Below are 21,327 nucleotides of genomic sequence, written 5' to 3' on the forward strand. Positions count from 1 at the left end.
TCTGGAGTCTACCTGCCTTCCTCAATTAAATGGCTGGCTAATTGGCAAGTTCAGGAAAAATGGTGACAAGTCACTATTCGGAACATTGTGCACGGTCAGGACTGCATCTGAATCCGTCACAGACTCTCAACCTCAAATGGGAAATCAGCCTGGGTATTAAAAGCCAGTGATGTCACATCAACAAATTCCCAGCAGAAAGTAGACATCATGTGACACAAATGCAGCTGAAGTTCAATAAAATCAGACACCTTTGTAATGTCAGTGAAAAAACTGGAATCAATATGTTTTTTGACTGAATTGCCCTAGTTCAGGGCAGACATCAAAAAGCAACCAGTCGATAAAAAAAACTAATGGGGGACTTTAAAAATGTTGCTGGAAAAGCTCAGCAGGTCTGGCAGCATCTGTGGAGGAGAAAACAGAGTTAACGGTTTGGGTCCAGTGACCCTTCCTCAGAACTGTGTAATGGAGGAGCCAAGATAATAAAATGTGAGGCTGGATGAACACAGCAGGCCAAGCAGCATCTCAGGAGCACAAAAGCTGACGTTTCGGGCCGAGACCCTTCATCAGAGAGCTCTCTGATGAAGGGTCTAGGCCCGAAACGTCAGCTTTTGTGCTCCTGAGATGCTGCTTGGCCTGCTGTGTTCATCCAGCCTCACATTTTATTATCTTGGATTCTCCAGCATCTGCAGTTCCCATTATCTCTGTGTAATGGAGGACTTTGTTTTGAGATGCAGTCATCTTTGACATGATTTTGTAGCAGTTCTAAAACAAAAAATATGTGGGTAGGAATTGACTTTGACAGGAGGAAATGTTACAAATTGCTTTAAGGCCAGTAAAAACAAAATGAGCTCAATTACTACAATTATTATAAATCAACTCGGTGGGATGGGATTGAGAATGGGATTGTAAACTGTTCACTGTCTTCATTCCTAAACTCTCCGTCCATCTTGTTTTGGATTGGAAAAAGTACTAACCTTATTTCTGATGTCTATGGGTACAAATCAGGTTATCCAAAAAGCACAGCTGTCCAAACACTTACTTCAATCATCAATTTTAAATTTTAAAGAGTACTTGGACAATTCAGCTAGGTGCTGCAATGGCTTTCAAAAGTGAAATAATGAGAGTTCAGAGATATTATCCTGTTCCTGCTAGAGTGAAGAGTAAGGCTGATAAGAGTAGGGAACAATAGATGAATAAAAACACTGAGGCTCTGGTCAAAAATAAGAAGGAGGCATATATTAGATATAGACAATTGGGAACAAGTGAATCTCTTGAAGATTATAAGGGGCATGGGGCATTCTTAAGAGGAAAATCAAGGAGACAAAAAGGGGACATGAGATAGATTTGGCAGATAAGGTTAAGGATAATCAAAAGAGATTCTACAGGTACATTAAGAAGAAAAAGGGAAGAATAGAGTCCTTTAAAGATCAACGAGGTCGTCTATGTGAGGAATCTCGGGACATTGGCACGCAACTAATATTTCATGTCAGTTTTTTACTGTGGAGAAATAAATGTAGGCTAGAAAACTCAGGGAAATAAATGTTGATGTCTTAAAAACAGTCCACATTACAGAAGAGGAGGTGCTGGAGGTCTTAAAAAACCGTAAACGCGGATAAATCTGCGGGACCTGATCAAGTATCAAGGAGAGTGCAGGGAAGTGGAGTTGAAATGCCCATTGCCCATGATTTAAATGGCGGAACGGACTTGATGGGCCGAATGGCCTTACTTCCACTCCTATGTCTTATGGTCTTATGATCTTATATCCCAGGATGTTGTGGGAAGTTAGGGAAGAAATTGCAGGGCCCCTAGCAGAGATATTTGTTATCATCTACAGCCTCAGGTGAGGTGCTGCAGGACTGAAGGGTGACTAATATGCCTTTATTTTAGAAAAATTGTAATAAGAAGCCTGGGAACTACACATCTGTAATGGTTAAGTTGTTGGAGGGGATTCCGAGAGATAGGATTTACATGCACTTAGACAGGCAAGGACTGATTAGGAAATGTCAGCATGGCATTGTGCATGGGAAATCATGTCTCACAAGCTTGATTGAGTTTTTTGAGAATGTAACTAAAAAGATTGATGAGGGCAGAGCAGTAGAGGTAGTCTGTGGACTTCAGTTCAGCCTTTGACGAGGTTCCGCACGGTAGACTGATTGGTAAAGTTAGATCACATGGGATTCAGGGAGAGCTAGCCAATTGAATGCAAAATTGGATTGACAGTAGGAAACAGGGGGTGGTGGTGAAAGGTTGGTTCTCAGACTGGAGGCCTATGGCCAGTGGTGTTCCAAGGGATCAGTGCTGGCTCCACTGTTGTTTGTCATTTATATAAATGATTTGGATGAGAATTTAGGAGACATAGTTAGTAAATTCGCAGATGACACCAAATTTGGGGGTATAGTCAGCAATGAAGAAATTTATTCAAGATTATGAAAGGGTCTTGATCAATTGGGCAAATGGGCTGAGAAATGGCAGATGGAATTTAATTTGGGTAAATGAGGTATTGCAATTTGGTAAATCAAGCAAGGGCTGTACCTACAGTTAATGGTACAGTCCTGGTTAGTGTTGTTAAACAGAGACCTAGAGATTCAGATACATGAATCTTTGAAAGTTGTGTCACAGGTAGACAGGGTGGTTAAGAAGGCATTTAGCATGCTTGCCTTCATTGCTTAAGCCATTGGGTATAACAGGTGGGAGGCCATGTCAAGGTTCCATAAGATGTTGGTGAGGCCACTTGTGGAGTACTATGTACACTTCTGCTCAGCCTGCTACGGGAAGGATATTGTTAAATTGGAGAGGGTTCGGAAAAGGTTTACCAGGATGTTGCTGGGACTGGAGGGTTTGAGTCATAAAAATAGGCTGGATAGGCTGGGACATTTTTCCACTGGAGCATAGGAGGTTGAGGGGTGATCAGAGATAAGATGAATAGCAAAAGTCTTTTCCCTAGGGTTGGGGAGTTTAAAACTAGGAGTTGTATTTTTAAGGTATGAGGAGAAAGATTTAAAACAGACCTGAGGGGCAAATTTCTTGCATGCGTGAACCACCCTCTGTGTAAAGAACCTCCAGAGGAAGTGGTGATGCAGGTACAATTACAGTGTTTAGAAGACATTTGGGCAAGTACACAAATAGTAAAGGTCTGGAGGGAAATGGGCCAGGAGCAAGACAGTGGGACTGGCTTAGTTTGGGATTATGGGCAGCGTGGATTAGTTGGACCTACGAGTCTATCTCCATGATGTATGGCTCTGTAACTCTATGACCCTATGACATTTGGACAGATACAGGAATTGGAAAGGTTTGGAGGGATATGGGCCAGGAGCAGGATAGTGGGACTAGTTTATTTGGGAAACTTGGTCTACATAAATGAGTTGGACCAAAGGGTCTTCTTCCGCACTATATGCTCCCCGTGACTCTATGACATAGTGTGACCCCAGACTAATCATCAGCTTATCCTCTTTGTGTACCACTCTTTCCCACACTCCAAGAAAACTCATCCATCCACTGTCCATAATGTGCACCAAAATCCGGCAATATCCAAATTCAGGTATCATCTCAGTCCAGAAGTTGCCAGATGTGAGATACTGTACCTGTTTTATTATCACCAATTTGTAGCGGATTTGCAGAAACAGCCAAGATCAAGTTCATGCCTGGAAATGCTGCTCAAAGTTCAGTGGCTGTCCCTATTGTGTAAATGTAGTTATTTAAGCTTCCTTTTGGATATTTCTGCACTGCAAGAGTGCTACCACGAAAAATGGGTCCAACAATTGAACCACATAATCTGAATAAGTATTTTTGTTTCAGCATGTTATCTTCGGAAATAAAGAAGGGAAGTTTCTTGCTAATACTTTTCAGCTCTTCAAATAGCAGATATCCTTGTACATCGAAATTCTCATCCTATTTTATCTGTTGATGAAATGTCCACTAATATGACATAAATACTGATGTGACCAGTATGTATTGCCCATCTCAACTGCCCTTGAGATACCTCCTTTTTGAAGCACTGCAGTTCATGTGATATAAGCGTTGTCACTGAACTATTAAGAGCTGAGTTCTATCATTTTGATCCACAGATGACAGAATAGCAATTGAGTTCCCAATCAGGAAGTGTGGTTTGTATGGGAAACCTGCATTTGGTGGATTTCTCATTTACCAAACATCCCCATTTCTGACCACATGATGATCAGGAAAAGGTACTGATGAAGCATCTTGAAGATATTTAGACACTACCCTGAGGAAGATCAGCACAGCAGCGTTGGGGCTAAGATATTTAGCCTTCAACGACCACAAACATTTTCCTCTGCTGACTCCAGCCAAAGGAAAGTTTCCTGTATTTCCTTTCTTCATTTGGATGAGGACTCCTTGTGTCACACATGGCCATATGCTGCTTTTCAGTCAAGAGCAGTTACTCTTGTCTTATGGCATAAGGTTCTCACGTCCACCGTTAAGCTGATGTTCTAACGAGGTCTGGAGCCAAGTGATGCTGACAGAGCCCAATTGGCCACTGGTGAAAATGTTGTTGCAGAACAAGTGCCACTTTATAACTTTGTCAATGTCACTTTCATCACTTTGTTGATGATTAAAAGGAGGCTGGTGGTACATTAAATGAGTGGATTAAAATTGGCCTGCTTTTTGTAGGCAGGGCAGGTAATGAGCAATTTGAAGGATGGATGTGATTTTATCATAAGTCTTTGTTTTGCTTTTTAAAATTTCCTCTGATATGCCCAGGCAAATTCTATAACCTTCTTTCTTCATTCAACACACCGAACCACTTTCAGAGGCATAGCTTTCCCCCTCTACGTTCAAACTGCTTTGAAATCCCCAACTTTATTCCCACTATTGAAAACCAAAATAAAATCAACTCAATTGCGTTTTTATACCAGCACCCAAAATGATTCATTTTAACTACCAAAAAACTAAAAGTTATTTTACTTCAATGTATTTTTGCTCTATCAGTAATTTAATAAAAGGAATTAAATCCACCAGTTTGTGACTTTGATATATTTGTTTGCCAGTGAGCCAAATTATAGTCAACTGTCATTAACCCTTTTTGTTATTGAACTATATAGCCACAGACTGTACATTATGGTGCCATCTTCTTCATAATCCACGCCAGAATGCTGCAAGCATTGTCTGTTTAATCATGCAATGTTTATCCATGAGCTTGCTTTCTCAATCCTCAGATTGAAAGTCATTTGCTGTCGGCACATCAGAGTCAAGAAGAAATCAGAGTGGAGATCACATGCGAATGCTTTAACAAGGACCCATTGATTGACTGTGCTCTGACAGCTTCACACACCAACTCAAGAGAGCTATGATTGTTATCTATTGCCACAGTGGCATGGTCACCCTCAGCATCAGTGAGAAAACCAGAATCCCAGAAGCATTTGATCATCGTTTCTAGTTTGACCCAATGCTTGCTTGCTTAATCGAGAAAATTTTTTTTAGTGATAAAAACAAACTTCAGCATATCACAGAGGCTAATTTGGGCATGTAATGGGCCTCAGCATACTGTGCTTAGGATAACTTTCACAGATTAAGGTGAAATTTTGAAGAGATATTCGCTGCAGGGAATTTTGTTAAAACATTCAATTTTTAAATGCCTTTGTTGCAGGATTACAAACAAGATCAACACAGAAAGGAACTTTACATTCTGTTGCTAATCTTTCAATCCAATTTTAAAATACTGTGAAATACTTGCACTGCCAATGACAATCTGAAATCATTACATTCATGTTTGAAACTCCCACTAAATTTGTTCTTGTGTTGCTCACACCACTTCTTTTTGCTCTAAGGTTTTTGAAGCAACAAATAAGCTTGAATATTACAATGGCTGGTGCTTTTGTTTCCTTCTCTGAAGCTGTGTTAGATAGAACATATCCCTTGGTTAACTCACCTTTGTAGCATTCTCCTTTAAAAGCTAAACCTTTGTCCAGGGCAGATGAAAGAACACACCATTTGAATTCACATTAGTTATGCGAATTTGAATCACTAAATGCGGAAACAATTCGATTTCCATCTCATCATATCTTCCTTCGGTTTTTTGGTATTTTCACCACTTGTGTGAAACATGACCAAATAAACATATTTCGTAAAAAAAAAAACAATGAACCAAAAGAAAGTTATCATTTTTCTCCTCACTGTGTGATTTTGACTGTTCTTCTTTGGGCTGCATGCTGTACTTGCCCTTCCAGGTGGTACAGGTCGCAGGTTGGGACTGTGTGGTTGCAGGAGCAATGCATCTTGTAGATGGTACTTGCTGTGGATGCAGTGAATGTTTAAGGTAGTGGTGGATAGAGTACCAATCATATGGGTTGCTTGGTGTTGATGTTTTTGAATTATTGGTGGAGGACTCATCCAGGACTGTTTTCCAACACATTATTGACATGTGCCTTGTAGATGATGAAAAGAATCACCACAGAATATGCCGCTTCTGACCAGCTCTTATAGCCACTGTACAATTTGACTCATCCAGTTAAGTTTAATAGGATGTTTAAGAGCACTTTGTATCATCAAGGCAGTGGTGTGATAATGTAAGCAATGATCTTCCACAATCCTCCATGTCAAATTCATCCGTCATTCTCAGGATGGAATGTAACAGAGTTTGGGGTTGAGATGACAGAAGGATGCATAAAATTGGGTTTTGTGGCAGTGGCAGAATTCCCAGCATGTACTGCCCACAGTCTATCAGCATTAGAGACTGTGTTGAGTGGCCTATTGCCTATACACAGTTACGGCATTTTCCCACCAATGCTGGGAGTTTGCATGTTGAACCAAGTGTGCAGCCCATTACGTGAAACTAAACTGATGGCCAGTAAAGAAATTGGAAATGGTCCCTCGTTTTCACAATTCATGTGTTCATTGGATGCTCTGCAATAACAATTATCCCATATGCACTGGTCTCACCTCTGGATTTGCATTTAAGTCTGTGCTCAGCAGCATATCCTCTTCAGGAGTGCCAATATGCCCAACAATAACAACCAGGAACAACCAGGACAACAGCACAATAGTCAGCTGAATAGCTGGAAAGTCTCGGAGATGGAATTTCACCATGGACCGCTATTAAATAGCTGTGAATCAAGGTGGCCACACAAAAGTGGGATTGCCATCATTTTTTACTTTGGGAGATGCCAGCCGCAACATTAAATTCAGTCCCTCAAGTGGTTGAGTAATCTGTTTCTTTTAAAAGTTGACTTCTTATACCTTGTATCAAGAAGATCATGAACAGTACATCTAAATGTTCAACTCCCTCCTTCAATCCCAGTGCTCTATTCCACAGTAATTAAAGTGTACAAACGTCAAGTCTGATGAGATACACTTTTCCCAATTGGTACAATTTCTATTTGTATACCATTACAAAGTTAAGAAACAATTATGCTAAAGCAAGCTTGTTGATCATATAACTAAAGACCAGTTTCCCATTCTTGTTCCACCATCAGGACAGTGGCTCATTTCCTTCTTCTGTTCAAGAAAAGAGCAGAATACTACTTAAATGGAGAAAACCTGCAGAAAGCAGAAACGCAAAGAGACTGGGGGGGGGCTATGCACACAAAACACAGGGAGCTAGCACACAGGGTACAGCAAGTAATCTGGAAAGCTAATAGAATGTTGGCCCTTATTTCAAGGTCATTGGAATATAACAGTAAGGAAATCTAAAGTTTTTAAGAAGATTTGTAGCTTGGGTTGTGGATGAGGCTGTAGACTTGCTCGCCAAGCCAGTGGTTGCAGATGTTTCATCACCCTGCTCTGTAACATTACCATGCACCTTCAGTAAAGGGAAATCTTACTGCAACTGTGCAAGCTGCTGGTGAGACCACATCTTCAGTAGTTTCAGTCCCCTTATTTAAGGAAATACATCATTTAATTGAAGCAGTTCACTAGAATGCTTCCAGGTATGGAGGTACTGTCATAGGAGCAAAAGCTAAACTGGCTGGCACTTTACTCATTTGAGTTTTTTTTAAAAATGAGAGGTGATCTCATTGAATAATACAGGTTTCTAAAGATCTTGACTTATCATGTTTATCATAATTAAACACTACTGGGTTTTATTCACCAATTAAATTTTTTGCCCAAGATGTCGATAAGATCACTCTAGTCAAGCAAAGGGGTTTCAGACAAGAGAGAATTTCAGAGAGTTTATCAGACTACCCTAACAACATCCTGTGGGTTCAAAAATTCAACTGTAGATACGTGAAGTCTTGCCAGTGATCAAGACAAGAGAAAATGAAGAGAACTGAGACTGCTGATTATGCAACAATTCTAAATTGTGCATCAGTTGCAAAAAAATAGTTAAATGCACAAGGTAAAGTCTACTAAAGAGGTAAGCAAGCAATTTCATATGTGAAACAGTTTGATATGGATAATGTATATGGTTTCCATTTTCATTCTTCCAAACTAAACTAGTCCCATTTGCCTGCAGTTGGCCCATATCCCTCTAAACCTTTTTTATTCATGTACCTGTCCAGATATCTTTTAAATGTTGTAACTGGAATGGCATCTACCACTTCCTCTGGCAGTTCATTTCACATACAAACCATCTTCTGTGTGAAAAGGTTGCCCCTCAGGTCCCTTTTAAATCTTTCTCCTCTCACCTTAAAATTATGCCATCTAGTTTTGATCTCCCGTACCCTCCTGTACCTTATCTATACCCCCCCATGGTTTTATAAACCCTTATGAGGTCACCCCTGAACTTCCTACAGTCTAGGGGAGAAAGGTCCCAGCCTATCCATCCTCTCTTTATAACTGAAACTCTCCAGTCATGGTAACAGCATCAAATCTTTTCTGCGCTTTCCAGCTTAATAACATCCTTCCTGTAGCAGGAAGACCAGAACATTACACAGGACTCCAAAAGTGGCGTCGTCCTGTAAAACACAGCATGGCAACCCAACTCCTCTACTCTGATCTGAGCAATGAAGGCAAGCATGCCAAATACCTTCTTCATCAACCTGTCTACCTGTGATGCATCTTTCAAATAACTATGTATCTGAACACCCAGATCTCGCTGTTCAACAGTACTATCCAAGGTCCTACTATTTACTATGTAAGTTCTGCCCTTGTTTGTCTCAACAAAATGCAGCACCTCAAATTTATCTAAATTCTATTCGCCACTCCTTGGCCCACTGGCCCAGTTATTCCAGATCTGGAGGCCTGACTTTGTTTCACATCCTCCTCTACCACACTACCATCCCTCAACACCAGCCCAAGCTTTGCATGTTTGAGGTAACAGGGGAATGGCGAAATTTCTCCACGCAAACGATCCAAATCAACAGCTAACCTCCTCTCCGGTGTGCATTGGAAAGCAACAAACAGGCAAAGAAATGTTACAGTAGCCATCACCATGGAAGCTAAACAAAAATGTAATTACTCTTGTAAAAAGGATGAAAAATAGATTCCAGAATTAAATTGGGTGAGCGCTGGAGTTATACTGAATTAAATGTTGAGCACTCCCGTGTCACTGCAAGGAATTTGCTTCTTTGAAGGTAGGCATTGGAATCAGATGGTTGCTGCAACCCTGGACAGCTGTCAGATCTCTTGAACAAAGAAATTCAGTAAAATAAATTCTCATAAATTGAAATGTCATCTTTGATCTCAGTGTCTGTCAGCTGCTGATAGCTGTTCGCAAATGTGAGTTTTGTTTAATTTTGGCATTTGCCTTGGCTAGTGAATAATGAGATGTTAATTGAACCGTTGAGGAGACCAGTTAACAGATTAACACTTTTGCAGGATAAGAACTAGGATTGTTTAACTCCTGTTGGTTGAATTCTTACTGTGACTCAGGTCCCCACGTTGTCATTGCTTCTTTTGCCAATTACCTTAAATCTGATCTTTGGGTGGCACGGTGGCTCAGTGCTTAGCTCTGCTGCCTCACAACACCAGGGACCCAGGTTTGATTCCAGCCTCAGGTGACTGTCTGTGCAGAGTTTGTACATTCTCCCCATGTCTGTGTGGGTTTCCTCCAGGTGCTCCGGTTTCCTCCCACAGTCCAAAGATGTGCAGGCGACGTGGATCCGCCATGCTAAATTGCCTATAGTGTTCAGGGGTGAGTGGGTTAAAGGGGGATGGGTCTGGGTGGGATGCTTCAAGGGGTGGTGTGGACTTGTTGGGCCGAAGGGCCTGTTTCCACACTGTAAGGAATCTAATCTAATGGGTTGAGCGTGACATATAGGGTATATTATGTATGTGCCGTAATACCAGAGATTTAGAATATGTTAGATTGAAAATCTCTGCTTTTTTTAGGTAGGCACTTAGAGGGGTCTTTAACTGCTGGCATTGGCACCAACAAGACTGGTCAGGGGTGTGGATGCGTAGAGCACGGAGAACTTAAACTGAATTTACAAATACTGTAATCAATTTTTAACTTCGGCCTAAATTTGCAAATTAGCACATGGGACATACTCGAGTACAGATATTCTTCTGTCTGTCAAATAAAAGAAATGTTGGACTAAATGATCTATTTCTACGCTGTATGACTCCTTGACTCTATGATATCTCCAATCGAGTGTAGATGGCCACAGGAGTGATCAATTGCTGAGGCAGGCTAGTTGGAAGGTGGGCCTCAGTTCTCTGGGTCTGAATCCTAGCTCAGAGGTCACACAACACCAGGTTATAATCCAACAGGTTTATTTGAAATTAGAAGCTTTCACAGGGCTGCCCCTCCTGAAGTGAAGAAAAGCATACAGGCACAGAATTTACAGGCAGAGAGATCAATGGGTAGAGAGATCAAAATATTGTCCAAAACGATGTAAGCAGTGTCAATAGGCTGAATACTAAGTCTCTGCAGGTGATCAAAAGTGTCAGATGGTGTCAGTAAAGTGTCAATAGCTGAATAGAAAGTGAAGGGGACGACCTATAACCCAACTAATTGAGGCAAAGAGATAATTACAAAAAATTAAAATTAAGGTGGTGCTGGAGACAAACCAAACAGCCAGAATAACATGGTAGGTATAAAAAAAGTCGCATGCCAAATATCTAAACAAAGTAACAAGTAATCCAAAACTGTACAAACTAATTAAGATGGAGGGATCATAATAAGTTATCAAGGTGATGGTGTTAAAACAGGACAGTAAGGAAGATTTTGCATATACAGATCAATACATTGGGGTTACATGTAGCACTACATGATCCCAAGATCAACGCTGCGGCCGTCTTCATGGGTACCAAGTCATGGGTACCCATGAAGATGGCCTCAACCATGATCTTGGGCTCATGTTGTGTCACATGTAATCCCACCATACTCATCTATACTTGCAAAATCTTTCTTGCTGTCCTGTTTTAACACCATCATGTTGATAACTTGTTATGATCACTCCATCTTAATTAGTTTATACAGTTTTGGATTACTTGTTATTTTGTTTAGACATTCAGCACGCAACTCTTTTATACATATCATGTTTTTCTGGCTGTTTGGTTTGTATCCAGCACCACCTTACTGCTTTTTTGTAATTACATCTCTGCCTCAATTAACTGGATTATTGATCACCTCCTTCACTTACTATTCAGCTGTGGACACTTTTCTGATACTGTATGACACTTTTGATCACCTGCAGCAACTTAGTATTCAGCCTATCGACACTCCACTCACATCATTTGTATGATATTTTGATCTTTCTGCCCACTGATCTTTCTGTTCTATAAATTCTGTACCTGTATGCTTTTCTTCACTTCACCTGGTAAGGGAGTAGCATTCTGAAAGCTTGTGATTTCAAATAAACCTGTTGAACTGTTACCTGGTATCGTGTGATTTCTGACCTTGTGTGCCCCAGTCCAACACCAGCACCTCCACATTATGGCTTAATCCTAGTTGTTTTAAAAATTGTTAGGGATTCTAGCCCTTGATCCACAGACTTCCTCACCAAAATGCGTACATAGCTCCTCACAACTTCCATGCCAATTCAGTGCCATCTCATGAACCCCACCCATATCCTTGGCTCCTCACACCCTCCATAGCAACTCATTCAACACCCACAATGGGAAAACCTCAGGGGCCAAATGGAAATGCAATAAAACTACAAACAAAAATGTAATACAACGCTTAGTCCTGTGGATTTGATACTGAAAACCTCCACACATAAAATTCGTCCAAAATGTTTAAATTCTCTCTTATAAGGGCTTCTAATCAGATCCTATATCTAAGACAGCTAAATTTTTAAGTAACATCTTTAAACTCCCAATCAAACTGCGAATTAGAATTAAAACTATTTTTGGTTCTGATATCCAGCATCCACAGTTTTTTCTGTTTTTATTGTGAATTAGAACTCCCAGCTTAGATCACGGTAGATTTTTAAACTAAGCTAAACATGCATAATGGCATAATAACAGCACCTAAGAAAATGTCAAAAAGAGCTCTCATGAAACTACATGATCTGTTGCTACTATATTTTTTAGCCAATGCCTATCAACTGGATCAGTCCGTCAGAGGATACCTCTGATGCTCACAGATAGCTGTGTGCTCTTTTTTTAATTCCCTGCTTTTCTTTCCCATTGATGTCATTGAAGAGAGAATTGCGTGGGTTTTAAAGTGTGTTGCCAATTCATTAACATCCAAAGTCAAGATGTGCCTATAATATGCAAAACTTTTAACATAAAGCCAAAATATACAACAAGAGCTGAGGGCGTCATGGAATGGCCCTATTCACCAGTCAGATGGTCATCAGTAACCTCAGTGTGGCGATTTTTGGGAGCCCTATGGGATTAAATTCCAAGGCGTGGAGGTAAGGAACTCACCCCCATCAGGAGGCACCAGATAATCTGACAGCCAGACAAACTTCAGTCTTTGTAACACTATTTAATTGGTCATTTAACGGTCAACCTCAACACTCCTTGCCTCTCTAGCCTAGGCCTTTCCCACCAACTAAACAGCCCACCTCCTTTCTCCCAGTAAGGCAATCCTTGAATGTGAACAGCTAAACAGGGCCAAATGCGATAAGCCACACTTATTCTAGTGCATGCATGAGCTGAACTTCCTAGTTCCCCATACTAATTTCAGTAGGAATTAATTTTGCAGCTTTAAGAGAGATTCACACATGTTTCAGACCGTGCATCATTTCATAATTCTCCCTGTTCCCAAAAGCAATCTAAATAATTTAACCTCCGATGCTAGGCACTACTATCATAGTTATATTGTACCAACAGATCCGACATAGTGCAGGTTAATCCTAGTTTAATGAAACACATAATTTTTGTAAGTAAATTAACTACATAAACTTAATTCTTTAGGATAAAAGTTAAAGAAATTGGTTTCACTATGAATACAGGATTTTTTTTCAATCAATTGGAAAATTTGGTGGTAATAATGGAGTGTACCTTCTGGAGTGTGGTTTCAGTCATGTCTAGAAGCTCAGTAACAGAAGGAAGATACATCTCATGAGTATTCGCTAATCTCTGTTTTGTGTCTAGGGACATTTCCTTCATGAATGCCGAGGGAGTCAACTGAAAGAAAAAACAAAAATCATATTATTTACAAACATTAAAAACTAGGAACAGCAAGAGGAAATTCAGCCCCTCCTTCACTCTTTGATATGTTTAGGGCTGATCTCATCTCAGCTTCAACTCCACTTTCCCTGCCTGCTCTCCATTACCCTTCAATCTATTACTAATTAAAAATCTGTCTATCTCCTCTTCAAATGTATTCAATGTTCATATATCCACTAAATATAACACTGAACATAAGAACAATACAACACAGAAACTGGCCTTTCAACCTGCCATCTTATTTTTTTAACTCACTCATGGGACATAGACATGGCTAGCCAGCATTTATTGCCCATCCCCAGTTGCCCTTGAAAAGGTGGTGGTGACCGAGCTTCTTGAACTACTTCAGTCCACATGCTGTAGGTTGACCCACAATGCCTTTAGAGAAGCAACTCCAGGATTTTGACCCAGCGATAGTGCAGGAATGGCAATATATTTCCAAGTCAGGACAATGAGTGGCTTGGAACTTGCAGGTGGTGGTGTCCCATGTATCTGCTGCCCTTGTCCTTCGAGCTGGAAGTGGTTGTGAGTTTTCAAGTTGTTGTCTAAGGATCTATGCTGAGTCTCTGCAGTGCATCCCCTGTAGAAAGTGCACACTGCCGCTACTGAGCATTAGTAATGAAGGGAGTGGATGTTTGATGATGTGGTTCTAATCAAGTGGACTGCTTTGTCCTGGATTGTTCCAAATTTTTTTGAGTTTTGTTAATGCTGCAACCATTCGGCAGGTGAAAAGTATTCCATTCGCACTCCCTGTAGATGGTGGACAGGCTTTGGGGAGTCAGGAGGACCACAGTGTCACTCTAAACTGATCCCATCTGCACATAAAGATAGTAGGAACTGCCGATGCTACAGAATCTGAGATAACAAGATGTAGAACTAGAAGAACACAGCAGGCCAAGCAACATCAGAGGAGCAGGAAAGCTGATGTTTCGGGTCGAGACCCTTCTTCAGAAATGGTATGTACATGCTTTGTATCCTTCTATTTCTGCTTTGTTCAAAGTGTCTGTTTAAATTCATCTTAAAAACTTTGCTATCGTATCTGTTTCTACCACCTCCTCCAGCAGCATGTTCCATGCACCTATCACCCTCTGTGTAAAAAACTTGCCTTGCAAATCTCCTTTAAACTTTTCCCCTCTCACTTTAAACCTATGTCTCCTCGTAACTGACATTTCTACCCTGGGGAAAAAAAAGACTCTGATTATCTACCAAATCCATGCCTCTTGTAATTTTATATACTTCTAACAGGTCTCCCTCAGCCTCCGAAACTATTACGAAAACAATCTGTCCTTCTAGCTAATACACTCCAATCAAGGCAGCATCTTAGTAAAGGAGATAATGGGTCATCAAGAGAATGGGAGGGGGAGTGGAAATGGTTTGCGAATGTCTTATCGTGGGAGCAGATGCGGCGGAGGCGGAGGAATTGGGAATAGGGGATGGAATTTTTGCAGGAGGGTGGGTGGGAGGAGGTGTATTCTAGGTAGCTGTGGGAGTCAGCAACTCATATTCCGCCTGGGAACCCTGCAGCCATATGGTATCAATGTGGACTTCACCAGTTTCAAAATCTCCCCTTCCCCCACTGCATCCCTAAACCAGCCCAGTTCATCCCCTCCCCCCACTGCACCACACAACCAGCCCAGCTCTTCCCCCCCACCCACTGCATCCCAAAACCAGTCCCACCTGTCTCTGCCTCCCTAACCGGTTCTTCCTCTCACCCATCCCTTCCTCCCACCCCAAGCCGCACCCCCAGCTACCTACTAACCTCGTCCCACCTCCTTGACCTGTCCGTCTTCCCTGGACTGACCTATCCCCTCCCTACCTCCCCACCTACACCCTCTCCACCTATCTTCTTTACTCTCCATCTTCGGTCCGCCTCCCCCTCTCTCCCTATTTATTCCAGTTCCCTCCCCCCAACCCCCTCTCTGATGAAGGGTCTAGGCCCGAAACGTCAGCTTTTGTGCTCCTGAGATGCTGCTTGGCCTGCTGTGTTCATCCAGCCTCACATTTTATTATCTTAGCATCTTAGTAAACCTCTTTTACAACCACTCTAGAGCTGTCCTCTTGCATCACCTCATATTTGCCCGGATGTGTCACACTTGATCCCATGTGACGTAGTTTTCTGGACCAATCTACCATGTTAAATGCTTCAGTAAGGTCCATGTAGATAATATCCACTGTCCTACCTTCATCAAGCATTTTTGTCACTCAAAAAACACAATCAAATTTGTGCAACAAGATTTTCCCTGCCCAAAGCCGTGTTGATTCTCCCTGATAAGTCCATTCTTTGCCAAATGCAAGTTAATCCTGTCCCTATGCACACTAGCAAGTTCCACACTGAAGTAATTCCTCCTCATCTCAGTTTTAAATCTACAAACTACGACTTCAAAAAAACTTTTTTAACTTTGTCTAATTACTACACATTACAGCTGTTACCCTAGAAAATTCAATCTGTTTGTGAGAAGTTAAGAACAATCAGTACTTGGAATTTAAGGTAATAAAGTGTGAAGCTGGATGAACACAGCAGGCCCAGCAGCATCTCAGGAGAACAAAAGCTGACGTTTCGGGCCTAGACCCTTCATCAGAGAGGGGGATGGGTGAGGGTTCTGGAATAAATAGAGACAGAGGGGGAGGCGGGCCAAAGATGGAGAGAAAAGAAGATAGGTGGAGAGGAGAGTATAGGTGGGGAGGTAGGGAGGGGATAGGTCAGTCCAAGGAAGACAGACAGGTCAAGGAGGTGGGATGAGGTTAGTAGGTAGGAAATGGAGGTGTGGCTTGGGGTGGGAGGAAGGGATGGGTGAGAGGAAGAACAGGTTAGGGAGGCAGAGACAGGGTGGGCTGGTTTTGGGGTGCAGTAGGGGGAGGGGAAGAGCTGGGCTTGTTGTGTGGTGCAGTGGGGGGAGGGGGCGAACTGGGCTGGTTTTGGGATGCGGTGGGGGAAGGGGAGATTTTGAAGCTGGTGAAGTCCACATTGATACCATTGGGCTGCAGGGTTCCCAAGCGGAATATGAGTAGCTGTTCCTGCAACCTTCGGGTGGCATCATTGTGGCAGTGCAGGAGGCCCATGATGGACATGTCATCTAAAGAATGGGAGGGCGAGTTGAAATGGTTCGCGACTGGGAGGTGCAGTTGTTTATTGCGAACCGAGAGGAGGTGTTCTGCAAAGCGGTCTCCAAGCCTCCACTTGGTTTCCCCAATGTAGAGGAAGCCACACCAGGTACAATGGATACAGTATACCACTTTGGCAGATGTGCAGGTGAACCTCTACTTAATATGGAAAGTCATCTTGGGGCCTGGGATAGGAGTGACGGAGAAGGCGTGGGGGCATGTGTAGCATTTCCTGCGGTTGCAGGGGAAGGTGCCGGGTGTGGTGGGGTTGGAGGGCAGTGTGGAGCGAACAAGGGAGTCACAGAGAGAGTGGTCTCTCCAGAAGCCAGACAAGGGTGGGGATGGAAAAATGTCTTGGGTGGTGGGGTCGGATTGTGGATGGCGGAAGTGTCGGAGGATGATGCGTTGTATCCAGAGGTTGGTGGGGTGGTGTGTGAGAACGAGGGGGATCCTCTTGGGGCGGTTGTGGCGGGGACAGGGTGTGAAGGATGTGTTGCGGGAGATGCGGTCAAGGGCGTTTTCGACCACTGTGGGGGGAAAGTTGCGGTCCTTGAAGAACTTGGGCATCTGGGATGTGCGGGAGTGAAATGCCTCATCTTGGAAGCAGATGTGGTGGAGGCGGAAGAATTGGGAATAGGGGGATGGAATTTTTGCAGGAGGGTGGGTGGGAGGAGGTGTATTCTAGGTAGCTGTGGGAGTCAGTGGGCTTGAAATGGACATCAGTTACAAGCTGGTTACCTGAGATGGAGACTGAGAGGTCCAGGAAGGTGAGAAATGTGCTGGAGATGGCCCAGGTGAACTGAAGGTTGGGTGGAAGGTGTTGGTGAAGTGGATGAACTGTTCGAGCTCCTCTGGGGAGCAAGAGGCGGCGCCGATACAGTCATCAATGTAACGGAGGAAGAGGTGGGGTTTGGGGCCTGTGTAGGTGCAGAAGAGGGACTGTTCCACGTAACCTACAAAGAGGCAGGCATAGCTGGGGCCCATGCGGGTGCCCATGGCCACCCCCTTTGTCTGTAGGAAGTGGGAGGAATCGAAAGAGAAGTTGTTGAGGGTGAGGACGAGTTTGGCTATGCGGATGAGGATGTCGGTGGAGGGGGACTGGTCGGGCCTGCGGGACAGGAAGAAGCGGAGGGCCTTGAGGCCATCTGCATGCGGAATACAGGTATTTAGGGACTGGTTGTCCATGGTGAAAATGAGGTGTTGGGGGCCAGGGAATTCTAACCCTACCCTAACCCCTTCCTACCTCCCCACCTGTACTCTCCTCATCCCCCTCTCTGATGAAGGGTCTAGGCCCGAAACGTCAGCTTTTGTGCTCCTGAGATGCTGCTGGGCCTGCTGTGTTCATCCAGCCTCACATTTTATTATCACACTTTATTATCTTGGATTCTCCAGCATCTGCAGTTCCCATTATCACCAGTACCCGGAATTTGCCAAGTTCAACAAATTAATTTTCTGGCTAAGCCAATATATAGATATCAACTGGTTCTTTAAGGGCATCAAGTCAGATTTTAAAGCAGTGTATCATGCCTCCAGACAGAAAAAACATCACAGTTTTGCTGCCTTGTGACTGCACAGCATAGGAAGCTTCTGACCAGGTGCAAAAACTCAAAAAAACATAAATATCAATTTGTCACAACTATAATCTCACACCTGATGCAAAGTAAAGTTCACCAAAATATGCTGTTTTTGAAAAAAATAAAACCTGTTAAAATCAACATGCAATGCTGTAAATAATAAAAACATCTTGGGAGCAGGATCTCGATAATGTCACAAGGTCTTGTGTAACAACAAATCCGGCCTGGTTATCCCGCAATATTTTTTCAATCAGAAATGTACCAACTGTCAATGGCTCTTCCAAGTAACATCAACCTTCCTTGTTAATTCAACATTTGAACTTGTGTATCTAAGCTCACACACACAAATCTATGGGGTGAATCAAGATGTTAGTTTATTTGCAGATACATTCTATTTTGTTCAAAAAACACACAATTTATAGTTGCAGTCCATGAGTGAAGCATCTTAGAAATTCCTGCTTTCGGAATAAAACCAGCCTGATTCCAGGTTGAAACTGACACAGATTCTGAGCAAGGGCTCACACCTACAATTTAGTTTCTGATCTGTGATGTCATCTTTCGCATATTCATATCACACTGCCTGATTGACTTTATAACGACTTTACTCGCCGTCTAACACTCTTGGTCACCTCCAGGGACTTTTTTTTATCTGACACTCCACTCGCACCAGTTGTAAGATCTTTTGATCTCTCTGCCCTTGATCTCTCTGCCTACAAACTCTGTGTCCGTGTGCTCTCGTTTCTCATTGCATCCGATGAAGGGTCTGTGCTCCAAAAACTTGTGTGATTTCAAATAAACCTGTTGGGCTATAACCTGGTGTCATGTGATTTCTGACTTTGTTCACTGAAACCAAAGCAGAAAATATTATCCAAACAAGTGGACAAACAATTTGTGAATGATATCCAGCCCGTGACCCAGGAAGAAACTGACACTGAACTGTTTCCAAGTCCTAATTCCACCCTTCAAAATAGGCAGCAGTCACAACCTCCCAATGTTCATGGCACTGACAGCGAATTTGCTGCAGGATGGGTTGGGCAGCAAAACAGAAGACATGAGGACAGGAAAGGCCACAGGACAGGAAGAGGTAGGCCCAATTTAGTAAAACTGATGACATATTACTCATAGAGCAATAAAAGCTTGACAGCAGGGAGGAAATACCAGGATGACAAAAACCATGGGCAGGATTTTATTTGAGAGCCTGCAACTGTTGGAAAGCTCAGTTTGATGCAGGACGATATCTGGTTTGAATTTAAAATCAGCTAGAGATAAAGGTTTATGGGTAAAAGGTAGAAAAACAGAGTTACAGATTTCCAGATCAATAATGACCTCACTGAATGGTGGAGACACTGAAACGGCCAAATGGCCTCTTCTGCTCCACCTTTTGGTGATATGATTGTTGAATGTCCATGTCATCAATGAAAGAATTCCACCAATTAGTGTCCTATTCCCCAAGAATCTTCAGCTGCTTGATCAATAATTTTCCCACGATCATCAGTTCAGAAGTAGGGTTGTTAGCTGATAACTGGAAAATATTTGGTACCGCTGGCAACCTGTCAGATACTGAAGCAGCCTATACACTAAGAGATGGACAACATCCAGACTTGGGTTGGAAACTGGCAAGAAATATTTATATTACACCAATGCAATGCAAGTGTCCAACATGAGAGAATTTAACCATCTCTCCTTGACCTTCAATGGCATTACCAACACTAAATCCTCCACCATCAACATGCTGGAGGTTACTATTGTCCAAAAATTGAATTGGGTCAGCCAGAAAAATGTCACAACTACAAGAACAGGTCAGGGCTTCGAATACTGCGGGGAGTAATTCATTCATTGTCTCTGCAAAGCCTTTCAATCATCTTCAAGGCACAAATCAGGTGTGTAGTGGAATACTGTCCCCTCACTTCGGTGAGTGCAGCTTCAACAAAAGTCAAGGTGCTCATCATCATCCAGTACAAAGGAGCACACTTGATTAGCATCGTAGCCACAAACATTTACTCCCTCCACTATCAATGCATAGTGGAGGCAGTGTACCATCTAGCAGAGGGGACGCAATGGCTGAGTGGTATTATCACTGGACTGTTAATGCAGAGACACAGATAACATTCAGGGGGCCTGGGTTCAAATACCACCACGGTAGATGGTGGAATTTGAATTCAATAAAATATCTGGAATTAAGAATCTAATGATGACTATGAATCTATTGTCATTTGTTGGAAAAACTCATCGGGCTCACTAATTTCCTTTAGGGAAGGAAACTGCCATCTTTCCCTGGTCTAGCCTACATGTGACTCTAGGCCCACAGTAATGTGGTTGACTCTGAATTGCCTTCTGGGCAATTAGGAATAGGCAATAAATGCTGCCTAGCCAGCAATGTTCTCATCCTGTTAATGAATAAAGTCCAGTAACTCACCAACAGTCCTTAAAAGCATCTTTCAAACCCATAACTTCAACCACCTGGAAGGACAAGGGCAGCAGGTACATGGGTACACCACAATCTGTAAGTTGCCCTACAAACCACTCAATATCCTTCTTGGCCAATTATCACCATTTATTCACTATTGCTGGATCAAATTCCTGAAACGCTTATACAGTGTTGTTGGTGAACATAGACCAAAGACTGCAACATTTCAAGAAAGCAGCTCACCACTACCTTCTTCAGGGCAATTAAGGATGGGAAATCAATGACAGCCTTGCCAGTGACATCCACAATTTGTGGAGGAAGTGAGAAAAAAGGCCTGTTTTTCAGGTCTCACTTTATGCTCCCTCCCTGGACATATTCATGTAATCCGTTCACGACTTGCATCATCTTTGTCCAGGTTTTCTTGGTTTGGGATGACAGCTTTTACCCGTCATCCTCTAGAAAAAAAACCTCACTCCAAACCCTCACTGTACAGAAGGAATTCCAAGTTTATATCAAGAACGGGAGGATCAGTCCTGGTCAAGAATTTCCTGCCCTGCCTTGTGTTTCATCCTTGCCCTTGAGTTGTAACCTTGCCTGGGCATTCCAGCCTCAGCCAGATGGTCAAGCCCTACTATGGGCTCCAGTCCAAATCTTTGTTCTAACCCAACTGGATTCCAGCCCTGACCTCAGATTTGAGGGTATTTTTGTAATTATTAGAGATGGCTTTGTTTCAGGAGGTTAGGACGTAAAATCAGTTTGCGTAGAAATAAGGAATAATAATGG

At 42.5% G+C, this 21,327-nt stretch overlaps 1 protein-coding gene across 1 annotated transcript in view; it reads right to left on the reverse strand.

Moving 5' to 3' along the window:
• hydin (HYDIN axonemal central pair apparatus protein) overlaps positions 1–21,327 on the reverse strand; it is a 654,146-nt gene that overhangs the window by 620,505 nt on the left and 12,314 nt on the right. Inside the window, exon 3 of the mRNA XM_059651568.1 lies at positions 13,294–13,419. Within this exon, the coding sequence (XP_059507551.1) occupies positions 13,294–13,419 (126 nt within the window). The remainder of the gene's footprint in view (positions 1–13,293; positions 13,420–21,327) is intronic.

The sequence above is a fragment of the Stegostoma tigrinum genome, chromosome 16 (assembly GCF_030684315.1).
Source record: "Stegostoma tigrinum isolate sSteTig4 chromosome 16, sSteTig4.hap1, whole genome shotgun sequence".
Classification (NCBI taxonomy): domain Eukaryota; kingdom Metazoa; phylum Chordata; class Chondrichthyes; order Orectolobiformes; family Stegostomatidae; genus Stegostoma; species Stegostoma tigrinum.